Source organism: Cebidichthys violaceus, unplaced genomic scaffold (genome assembly GCF_023349555.1).
Source record: "Cebidichthys violaceus isolate CVI_PGR_0920_01 unplaced genomic scaffold, fCebVio1.0.p SCAF_16, whole genome shotgun sequence".
Taxonomy (NCBI): Eukaryota; Metazoa; Chordata; class Actinopteri; order Perciformes; family Stichaeidae; genus Cebidichthys; species Cebidichthys violaceus.
In genome coordinates, this window is record NW_027176329.1 from 11,174,362 (window position 1) to 11,186,489 (window position 12,128).

Consider the following 12,128-nt stretch of genomic DNA (forward strand, 5'->3'; position numbering starts at 1 on the left):
CACATGGGATGCTAACACGCACACACACGTTTTTTTAATGCTGCTCTCTCTGTATAGTAAAATGCATTCACATTTGAATTGAAAATGCATTAGACAAGACAAAATGCTTTTTGTACACCCAAGAGCACAGATGAATGCATTATTCACAACTTGCAAAAACTTGAATTAATGACTGACTTCAAGAAGTCGTTCTTTTGAAATGCATTATAATGTGATTGTAAGTTACCTTAAGAGGCCCTTGTTTGTTTTACGTAAAGGTAAAATATCTATCTATCCTAGAACACACAAAACGTTACTGAATGCATTATATAAAGATTATAATGTATTACTAACTAACCATGTTACAAAAATGTCAGTGATTGACCAGCAATCATGACGTATTATGATACTTGAAAATTCTTCATAATGTGTTATGATTATTGTTATGAAGCATTATGAATATGAATGATTACACAGTGCAATGAGCATAGACAGTGTCAGTTAAATCATCTTATTTACTGCATGAGGTGAGAAAGTGTAACTCGATACTTGAGCATGCTCTTTTAGCGAGCTCTTTGAAGGCCTGGTCCGTCCCTGGCAGCTTTTCTCTGAGCCAAGATTTGTTCGCAGGATCTGTACAGTTTCAAGGTTTTATTTTTTCAGTCTCTAAATCAAGCTCAGAAAAAAGAAAAACATACACAGACTGTATGGAGGGAGATATCAGCCTCACCAGACAGCTAGTCACGTCTGCCACCGCTATTAGTGCCCATGTGAACACTCGCACATGTAAACATGCAGGCTTGATCTCACATTTAGTTTAAAGACGGTGCATAAATACAAAGACTTTTGCACACTCACATACGGGGACTTTGAACACTGAAGGTGAAAACACGCAAAAGTAGTCGATTTTTAAATAACACGGGCTGATGCGAGTCCCTTCATCTGGCCTTTACAGCTTTACATGAAATGTCTCTGAAAGCCTTTTTTAACTATGCGTCCACACATATACGGTATAGATTATCTGTGATTGCTCAATGTCGTAGGTTTGGGTCCAGGCTCCCTGATCCCCCCTGCTCATCTGAGCTGCTCTTCCCTTAACAGTATAGCTCAGTGTAGGTAGCCCTCTGGACGAACAAGGGCAAAAAAAAAAATGGAAAGACGGGAGGAGGGTAGATTAAGAGATGAGGGATGAAGAAGGAAAGGTAAGGAGAGAAAGGAAGAGCACACAAGATGATGGAGGAAGAAAGGAGAAGGGGGGAGAGCAAAGTGAGAGAGAGAAAGGGCAAGAAGAGGGAGTGTGTATATGCGATGTGTGTGTGTGTGTGCGAGTGTGCGTGTGTGTATGCTGATGAAATCTGCCGTCCTCAGCAGCCTCCCGTTAAAAGAAATCGGATTAGCTCTCCTCCGGGAGAGAACCTTCAGGAATGCAGATGACGGATTGCGGCGCACAGGTCTCTCTCCTGGACTCTAAGAGGGCCCCACACACACTTACACACACACACACACACACACACACACCATCAGCAGACAAAGAACTCAGTTTTCTGCTCACTCCTTTTCTCTCCAAAGGGCATTTCTTCATTTCCTCTCATTCATAAATACATGATCGTACGTGATTGAAATAGAAAAAGACGCGTCCTCAATACCAATTCACTTTGTCCTATTGACGGAGCTTTTCCCCACATTGGCTTTGTCACTTGTCAGTTTTTCCAATTTGAAAATGAGATGAATTTGATTAAATTTATTTTGTACAAAGAGAATCAGGGTACAAATCGCGTTATACACAAAGTACAATAAAGGTGCAGCGAATTATGTTTGTGACATTGGTGCAGGAAGATATCGACAGATTTTCCAGAGACATACAGAACATAACCGGAACAAAGTAACACACAGGTGAATGCGGTCCAGCACCTGTCCAATACCATTTAGACCAAGTTATTAGACCTTCGTCAGGAAGGACTACTGAAATGTTGTGACTCAACAAAATAACGTTGTTTGGTCTTACACACCTGTCTCAAGACTTAAAGGAGTAGTTTGACATTTTGGGAAATACGCTTATTTGCTTTCTTGCAGAAACATAAATGACAAGATGACACTAATTAACACGGCATATCTCATTTGTTTAATCTGTACACAAAACTAAATATAAAAACCTTCTAATCTTCTCATTTAACTCTCAGAAGAATTTGCAGAAAATGGCGAATAAGCACATCCAAAACGTTAAGATATTCCTTTAATGGTAAAAAAAAAAAAAAAAAGATAATGTTATGTCTTTTTAAATGCTACATTTTTTCCTGTTGCAGCTTCATGTCATTTGTTAGTATTTCTGATCCGACTCTCTTGATTTGTGATTAATCATGCATGTCGTTGTTTTTCTCTCTTTCAGACTGGCATGGCGTTAACATATGATCCCGCTGCAATGCAGAATGGGTAAGAGCTCGACAGTCAATCCATCCTTGGCACCATCTAATACACTCACCTCTTGGCTCATAGGGCCCCAGTCAATACAACTGCCATACATAAAGATGAATGTAATGGCTGCACTTTGTAACTGTTTGATTAGGAAAATGTATATGGACTTAAAATATTGGTTTCCACTGGTTGTGTCGGGTGAGAAATAGCAAAGCGTAGCTGAGTGAGCTTGTTTGGCTCTTTATGTATGTGTACGCGTGTGTGTGTGTGTGTGTGTGTGTGTGTGTGTGTGTGTGTGTGTGTGTGTGTGTGTGTGTGTGTGTGTTCCTGTGTCTTTGTGTCATGACTTAATACCGCTGTGGAAATAAATGACCCGGCAACATGTTTTATTTTTCCCTGCAGTACTGAGGCAGGAAGGAGGGTGTTGAGGCTCCCCTCTATCTCCCTCTGGCTCCAGTCACTCACAGGAAGCTCCTCATCCCCCGCTTCCTAAACCACTTATCCCCAGTGACTTGGAGTCAATCTCAACCAAAAAAAAAAGAACTGGATGAATAGCATCACTCATTACACACAGCCTGCCATGTAAAAGCCTCCTCTGCGGCAAATCTGCCAAATTATAATCCCGCAGATATTTGTGTTAAGCAACAGACCTGCTGGGTAAGGAATGATTCACTCGTAATACATTCTACCAGAAGTTAAGCCTAATGAACGTGTTCCAGAAAAAAGGGAAAAGGGGTGAATTAAGTAGCAAGGAATGTTAAAGAAGTCGGTTTTATTCAAGGGCTAATGCAATGTAGAAAACAGAAAAATAAAGTGAATCAGCTAGCAAGGAATGTAGAAGTATATAGTCAATTTAATTCATGTATTAATGCAAAGTAGAAAATAAAAATGCAGTTGAACAGAAAATGTAAAACAGAAATGCCACTTTATATTTGTCAGACTGTGCTTACTGGTGCATCAAAATTCAAGTGCAAATTGGATTATCCATCCATCCATTTTCTGCCGCTTATCTGGGGCCAGGTCGTGGTGGCGAGGTAGTCCAGGCGTCCCTCCTCCCTGCTACGTTTTGTAGCTCCTCCAGGGGATATTCTGAGGTGTTCCCAAGCCAGATGAGATATATACAGTGATCCTTCCAGTGTGTGCTAAGGTCTACCCCGGGGTCTCCTACCAGTTGGAAAACCTCTAAAGGAAGGCCCCCAGTAGGCATCCTGATCAGTTGCCCGAACCACCCCAACTGGCTCCCTTTGATGGAAAGGAGCAGCTGCTCCCTCCGGATGTGTGAGGTCCCCACCCCATCTCTAAGAGTGAGCCGAGCCACCCTATGGAGGAAAGTCTTGACTGCTTGTATCCGCAGTCTGATTCTTTTAATTACTACCCAAAGCTCATAGGTGACCATAGGTGAGGGTTGGAGCATAGATCGATCGGTAAATGAAAAGCTTTTTCCTTCTTGCTCAGCTCCCTCTTCCCCACTACGGTCCGGTACAACTCCTGCATTACTACTGACACTGCATCTACCCACCTGCCGATTTCACGCACCATTTTACCCTCAAGTCCCGGAGATCCTTGAACTTCTTCCCTTGGCGACAGAAAACACTCCCAAAGCCAGCCAGAGCACTCCACCGCTTTTAGACAGAGAACCACGGACTCCGATTCAGAGGTGCTGACTCTCACTCTTCCCATTCGTCTACAAACCTCCCCAGTGGGTGCTGGAGGTAGCAGTCTGATTAAGCCAAAAGAACCACATCATCTGCAAAGAGCAGAGAAGCAAATCTGGGGTACCCAAATCGGACACTTTATTCCCCCAGGCTGCACATTGAGAATTGTTGACAACCAGGGTTGTCCTAACACCAACTGAAAAGTGTTTGACTTCTTGCTGAGAATACAGATCTGGCTCGTAGCAACAGCTGCGGTTACACATTCTCCGGCTATAACCCCCACAAGACCCCACATCCCTGTTTGCTGCCTGGCTGACAATGCACCTGACCCCAATGCCTATCCCTGTGGGTGGAAGGCCTGCAGGGCAAATCGGATTAGTGTATTTAAAATACAATTAAGATGCATATTACCCATAAATATATATATATATATATATATATATATATATATATATATATATATACATACATATACATATATATATATTGTGGTTGTGGGACTAAATTTACATTTTTGCATTAATATTTGATTATATTTAACTATGCTTTCAAAGGGGAACAGCAAAAAGAAAAATTTTTCCCATATTAAGACGAAATACTGACATAACACTGTAAGATATTCCTGCATCTCATAAGTAAGGCATGAACAGTATTTCAGAGTCAATTCTTATCCCTTGTGCTTTGGTGACTTTGGTATTACTTCTTCGTCGTTTTGAGTCTCACAGACCTCGCTACTGTATGTGTAAAAAAATGTATGACTGCAAAATCCCTATTTATATGCCTCCGTGACGGCAACAGCCATGGCTGGAGGTATTATGTTGTCGGGTTGTCCGTCCGCTCATACGTACATCCTGGTTTGTGTAGCTGCTGCTATAGCATCAGTTATATCAGAACTGGAGGGTATTCATTCATTGAAAGAAGAGAGAAGCTTTTCTCGTTGGAAAATCAAAAGAGTTTGATTGAGGTGTTTGAGATGGCTCATCCAAACACCTGCCACATGTTTGTGCCCGCCCTTTTCCAAACAGTTTCCAATGACTGCTTTTCAGATGGTTCTGTGTGACACACATCTGGAGGGTCGGGTTAAGTTATGTAGTATCAAGTTGATAAATCAATGTTAAGTATGTTTTTTGAGCTGGGTTGAGCTTGAGCTTGATTGGGCCTGGGTTCTCCGGGACTCCAAACAGAACATTTGAATTATGATATAATGCAATGCACAACATAAAGAGCTTATGCAGCATCTTGAAATAGAAGTCTTCAAACCCAACTTGTCTAATATACTCAGCCAGCAGTATGATCTTCAGCTCAGGTGACTGTTGGACATTCCACTTAGCCTCCCAGGGGATCACATTCGGTTGCTATAAACCTTCAGCAATGAGATAAAGTAGCAAAGCCGACCACCTCGCTTCTCTGCAGCTCATGTCAAACCTTATAGCTTCTTAAAATGCAATGAGTTTTCCCAAAGCTCGGCCTACAAGAGTGCTGCTTAAAGCACGGTACAGTGTAGCCTTAAAACCACATTCAGTCCACATTGGAAAAAATAAAAATAAATAGCACCACCTACTTTATACGATGACAAAGCTCAATCTGATGTGATAAAACCCGACTTTTCAATTGAGAACGCTATGAGACACTTCATGAAACTTTTATGTGCCGTTCAAAATACAATATAAGGCCATGTGTTTGCCCTGAACAAGCTGCAGGATAAATCAACAGTGTGTTTGTGTGTGTGATTGTGTGTGTGATTGTGTGTGTGTGTGCGCGCTCTAGTTTGCAAGTTTTTCTTTCTTCTATTGACAGAGAAACCTTAGTAAAGACAAATATCTGTCAGATAATACACCATTTCTGTATCAAGGTAACAAAATGTCTGGCTTACATAATGTTCTATATACCTATTATGAATTTGACAAACTGGTTCTGCTGTGTCTCTGCCTCCTTCCCCGCTTTCCCTCCCTCCCTCTCTCTCCTTCCTCAGGTTCTACTCCTCGCCTTACAGCATCGCCACCAACCGCATGATTGCACAGACCTCCATCACGCCCTTCATCGCTGCTTCCCCCGTTTCCACATATCAGGTGGGCCATAATGCACTGCATTGTGGGTAGATTGCTGACCGTGTATGTGTAATAGGAGGGTTTGCTTTGTGTAAGGGGATGGAAGAGAGGGGGTGATCTGCAAAACAGCATGAGGTTCTCTCTTCTTCGTCTTCTCATCGTCTCTCTGCCACTCCAGCTGTGCTCGATGGCATCTGTTTCGTAGGCGGCAAACACAACAGGCATCAGAAAACAAGCATTAAAAAAAAAAGGCTGACAGGGTAGAAAAAAAATATAATCACCCATCATGAATTAAAGTGTCTATGAAAAACAACACTTTCCTCCCTCCTAGTTTCCTGACCTCTTTTGTGCTCCCTAAGCTGCTAACGCAATAAAGTTGTTGTGTGTTTTTTTTTGGTTGTTTTTTTAACTAACTTGGATACAGTCGCTTCCTCTTCCAAAGTGAATTTCCACATCCCTCACGGCTGTGATCTGTGGAGTAATGAAAGAGAACAGAACAGGAACGTGAAAATTGGCTGTGTGAGATGTCAAGAGCGTTAACCGTTTTCCGTCGCCGCGCATTTCACGCGGCACCCTCTGCCGAATCGAAACATCAAGAGGCGCTGCCACCGTGCCCTCTCGCTCAGACACTATCGCTTAACATCGGCTCCGTTTGGTATGCAGAGACAGACAGACGAGGATAGCGAGCGCGAGAGAGGAGATGAAGGATAGATGGGGAAAATAGAAGGGACAGATGGAGAGAGAGAGAGACAACTACGGAGAGGAGGACGGATAGCACGGGTGGTAATGGTGGCGATGCAGCGGAGGGGTGTTGCTGAAGGTTGCTGTGCCCGTCTTTGAGGCACGCTTGATTAAAACTCTGGTCCAGTACCTGCGGTGGAGGGGTGGGGGGGGGGGGGGGGGGGGGGGAAGTGGGCCAGGGCGCGTCTCTAATCCGCTCTCGGAAGGCTTCCCAAATTGATTTATCAAAAACAATGGCCAGGCTTTTGAGGAATATTAATCCTCACAGTTTCAATATCGGGCAGCTCTGCCATCGCTTCCTGTAATATTGCCCTTCAGCCAGTCACGGCAGGAAGGTGAGTCCTTCATCTTCTGTTCAAGTACAAAGAGACGGAGGAAAAAGGAAAAAGAGAAGACAAGCCAGGCAGCCACACACACTAGACAAAAGGAAATCGCTTCCTTTTATGATGGAAACTACTGCCTTTGTAATGAAAATCTCAAGCTGCATAGAAATGACAGTATATGCCATTCCTTCTTTTATGTTTATGTTGAGTGGATATTTTTTAGAGCTGCTAGTTTGATGGCATTGATTTATCGAATCTGCAAATGAACCATGCCAACAGCAGTGTTCTGGTGTTCTTTCAAGCCTCCCGTGGGCTCGAATGATGATTGGCTTTGTCTCTTGGAAAAACAGCTTTGATGATCCACATGACGGGAACCAGCCGAGGCCAGATCTCTACCAAGATCTCAGCTGGTGCCGCCAGCCAGCCGTGGCCTGGTTTACATCACTGGCCCTGCAGACTGGCTCACTGGCTGACTAAATATGTGGCTAGCTGGCTTACTACCTAGCTAACTGGGTGGATGGGTCGTTGGCCAACTGGCTGACTCTCTGACTGTTTGTTTTTTGTCTTATTGGCTGACAGGCTGTTTTAAATGGTAACACAAGCTGTGAAGTTCAGCCAGCGGTAGGGAGCTGCTTAGGTCATGCACATTATAGCATCCGCTCACACTGAACCTGCTGGAGCTATAGAACAACTGCTCCTTCCTAGCTGTATCCTACTTACTGTAGCAATAAGCAAAACCAGTCCGTCAGAGCGGTTTTAGGTCCTTTGGGGAAAATCTCAAATCAGTCAAGACAAGTCCTCGGTGTTCCTGGCCCCATTTTTTCCATTCCGATATCAGCATTAATGCTTTTTAGTCGGCGATTCCTGATAATGCTACATTGTGAACAGTAAGTCTGTGTTGAATTTAGCAGGAGAGCTAGTAACAATGGTAGCACCAGAGCTAACGGCTAACATACAGAGGTTCCATTCATTGAGCGTAGGTCATTTATTACATTATCATGATGTGTTCAAAAATGATCTTGTAAAATGTAGTTTTTAACAACAATTATTAGTTAATAAGTTATAGTTATTTCCTAATAATTTGGAATGAACGTTAATAACCACTATAGATGGCTATAACAAAATAACAAGATTAAAAAAATTGTTATCAGTTTATACTGACCTCAGAGCGGTTTATATTATATTAGTGGTGACAGTGATGACAAAAAAAAGTTGCTTTAACAAAACAACAACAAAACCTATTTGTATCAGCCAACATGGCTCAAAAATATATTGACGTTCCTTTTTTTCTGCTGATCCGTTGCGTGACCCAAAACTCCAAACCGTGACATTTGTGATCCGTTACCTCCCTACATTCAATACTACAGATAGCTCTCTGCCTGTGGCTGTCTGGTTGATTCAATATTGTTCTTTAATAGACCATCATTTCCATCGGAGGGAGAGAGGCTGCGCTCTCTCGGGCAGCTGCATGAGCCATAATGGCACACGGCACAGGTTTTCTGTCAAGTTGTGCGGCAAAAGTCAAACAAAATTGAACTTTGAACCCAAATACGCTGACCTCCACAACACACAATCCAATCCAATTCTGCCATTGTGGGGAAACAGAAGTTCCGACAGCCAACATTTTACTGTAGAGAAGTTCTGTAGCTCTATTCTCCGTGTATCCATTTATCAGTAGTAGTATTCTGTAGCATCCTAGTTAGCTGTTTTGTAATGTAATGTAATGTGATGTTCTACCCATGCAAACCGTTTTTTTAATCTGTAACTGCCGACAGTGTGTAAAATGGGCCTAATCTCAGTCAGGTTTACAATCTCTATGAGTTTTAAAGCATGTCAGATGGTGCAATGAATGTCTGGTAAATCGTTAACCTGACCCGCCAGATGGTTTGTCACGCGGAACCATCTGAGAAGCAGTCAATGGAAAGTGTTTGGAAAAGGGCAGGTACTTTAAAAAATTAAAAAAAACACTTGGCAGGTGATTGGATGAACAATCTGTCAAGTCAAACTCTTTACCGACGCGAGTCGGTTGGAGAGCAAAATCATCTTTTCCATCGAGAAAAGCCTTCAGTGCCGTTCTTTCACTGAAGAAATACTCATCCGTTCTGATACAACGGATGCTTTTGTAGCAGTTATGCTAACCTCCTCAGGAGCCGCCATTGTTGTTTAGAACGAACAGTCACCTATCCCCATCCTCTTGCGCACACCTAAGCCACGCCCCTTATTCTGTGTCGTTTCATGTTGCATTCCGATTGGTAGGTTTGCAAACGTGGTTCGTAGCAGTTATCACATTGTGGGATTTGCATCTTTGGCCAACAAAGCTCTAAATCGTCCGTGAGTGGACTCAAAACAATCCAAACCAGGGTTTTTGATTTACAACCAAAGATTTCCCCACATTTCTCAACATCGGTCTGGGACGGTCCAAAGTCATAAAGGGGCCTTGAGTCAGAATAGTCTGTTAAATAAATCACATGATGGTCATGCCTCATCTTGCATGAAGATAATGTGATTAAAGATAAGCTTTCTCTGTGTCTATCTGCTGTCCCGTTCAGCTGGGGAGAACAAATACTGCCATGTATAAACAAACAGACTTGGCTTCATGTTGTAGAATATCAAGCTTTGTTTAGGTGTGGATCCAAATCACGCGTTTGGGTTGGCACAGAGGATTGATTGCTCTTATAGCAGATTATTCCGTGTTTGTCTTTGTTTAATCTAATCATTTTACCAGGATCAGTGGCCAGCCTGTGTGTTTGTCCGCTACAAGCTGTCTAATTCCTCTCTCCAGCACATCTAAAAGCTCTGTTTGTTCCTCCATTCCCTACAGTCTCTTGATCATTGTCTTTGTCACTGTTTCACCGTCTCTTTAACTTTACCGTCCACATTTGTGAATATGCATGCCTCTGTTATTGTTTTCCTCTAGTAATATCTTGGCATACCTCTGAAACAAAGAAAAGCTCTGTCGACCACTCTCAAATTCCTTTTACTTTTTCTTTTCTGTTTACTTTTAAATATGCTGACTGAAATGGGTTCTCTCTAGCCGTCTTTTCCCCCAATTTTTCAGTGTCTGACCCCTCTTGCGACAGCACTGGGTACAGCATTAATGATATTATTGTAATAGAGAAGGAACCTAATTTATGGGCTCCATGCACAAGTCATACTGTTGGCAATTATGAGAAGGCAGGAGGGAGATTTGCTGCCTCCAGACTTTCAAATTATTTTTTGTAATTCTTTGGCACAACCTAATCTGTGTAAAATTCAGCCACTTTGGTGCTTTAAAACCAATGCAATCACTTTAAAACCTCCAGACTCGAGAGTATTTGAACATATTGTGAATATTTGAGCAGCGTTTATTGCTTTATGTGGGATACAACTTGGATCTGTCTAAGCTTGAGAAAAAGTTATATTGTCACCATCATTTCACACTTTATGTGTTTTCTCCTCAGGTCCAGAGTACGTCATGGATGCCTCATCAACAATATGTTATGCAACCTACAGTAAGTACTTTACCGTTCACCTGCAGTAGCTGCCCTTGGCTCCCCATTGGGGCCCATCCTTAGCCTTCAGTTTCTCCTTTCTGCATATTTTTGCCAGAGCTGTTGAAAGGTTTTAGGAGGAACTCGTTACAAGAAGTATATTTCACGTTCGTGCTGAAAACGGTTTACAACAATGAGTTTTTTTAATTCAGAGCAATTCAAATGATCAGAAAATAGAAAATAATACATTCAAGCCACATTCTTCCTCTGCTGCAGGCCAAATGTTAAACCTACTAAATTGCATACATGCACATACCATGAAAGTGCCACATGAAAGCTTCTTATAGCTCAATGATTGCACCACTTGTGTCCTGCAATTACTATAAAGGTATATTATCCCGTCCTGATAACCACATGTTTCCATCTCTCCTAAGTATACAAACACATTGGGTTTTATTTTTTTGGTTGGGAGTTTATAGGTGTTGGATGTGCCAGGAAGCCATTCAGCATCATTTACCAGACCGCAGCACAGTACAGACGGGCTGTAGACTGTTGCTCAGGGTTACCGGCCCAGACAGCAGACAGGGTAAAATTATTATTAATTAGATTTAGTTCACCAGCAACACAGCCTGCCACAGTAGAAGTGAGGTAGGCTGTGTTGCTGTACAGAACATTGCATTGCAGTACAGAACGCTGGTTTTCTGAGAGTCCATAATGTAGTTTTGTTATCTCAGCCAGTCTGCAAATAATATCCACACTAATGAGTTATTTGGTATTTTCTTCACTGACGAAAACTTATTTTACTACTTCACTTTTTAGTTACAAGTCAGACAAGAATGTTTTTAAAGACTCTTAATAGCCCAGTGTTTATATTCACTTTTTTGGATCCATGTTTTGTGTAACGTAACAACAGTATTGTTTGGAATGCATCCCAGATTTGCTTCCCTAATGTTGTAGCAACAAAGAGCATTAGTGGTTTGGTAAATTGTTTTAAGGTTGGGCTTTAACTGATGCTAGCTCCATGAGTGTTCCCGTTATGTTGCTTAGAGGTTTTTAATCATTCTGCCAGAGGCTTTAACGTTTGCTTGAGGCATTTCGTGGCCCCTGAAGCACTGAACCAGACAAGGGCACATGTATTTGATTCTTTACAATCGTCTCACTGTTCCAGACACAAATTAGCGAAATAGACGTCTTACTTAATGTGTGCTACAGCACTGTGCGCTGCACTGCAATACAGAGATCACTCGAGTAGTTCATACAGTGGAGTAAAGCATATTGTAAAAGGGAGCTACTGTATACTACAATGAGGTGCATTATAGTACAGTACAGAATAAGCATGTGTCATTTCACTGATGCAGTAAGTTATTTTGTCTTTGGAAATGAAATGTTTAACCTCAGGGTAAAGCAAGTTATTTTTTGCTGAGGTTATAATAAATCACATAGCTGCATGATTTAACTCATGCTGTTGCATCAAAGTTCACCATTCTGTACTAATGAATG

The 12,128-nt window shown here is 42.0% G+C and overlaps 1 protein-coding gene across 4 annotated transcripts in view; it reads left to right on the forward strand.

Annotated features, from left to right (window-relative positions):
• The window catches only part of rbms3 (RNA binding motif, single stranded interacting protein), a 236,651-nt gene that overhangs the window by 201,018 nt on the left and 23,505 nt on the right, over nucleotides 1-12,128 (forward strand). For all 4 annotated transcript variants that reach the window (XM_068711238.1, XM_068711242.1, XM_068711239.1 and 1 more), the window contains 3 exons: nucleotides 2,366-2,409; nucleotides 6,019-6,115; nucleotides 10,599-10,649. In XM_068711238.1, coding sequence (XP_068567339.1) covers nucleotides 2,366-2,409; nucleotides 6,019-6,115; nucleotides 10,599-10,649 — 192 coding nt within the window. The remainder of the gene's footprint in view (nucleotides 1-2,365; nucleotides 2,410-6,018; nucleotides 6,116-10,598; nucleotides 10,650-12,128) is intronic.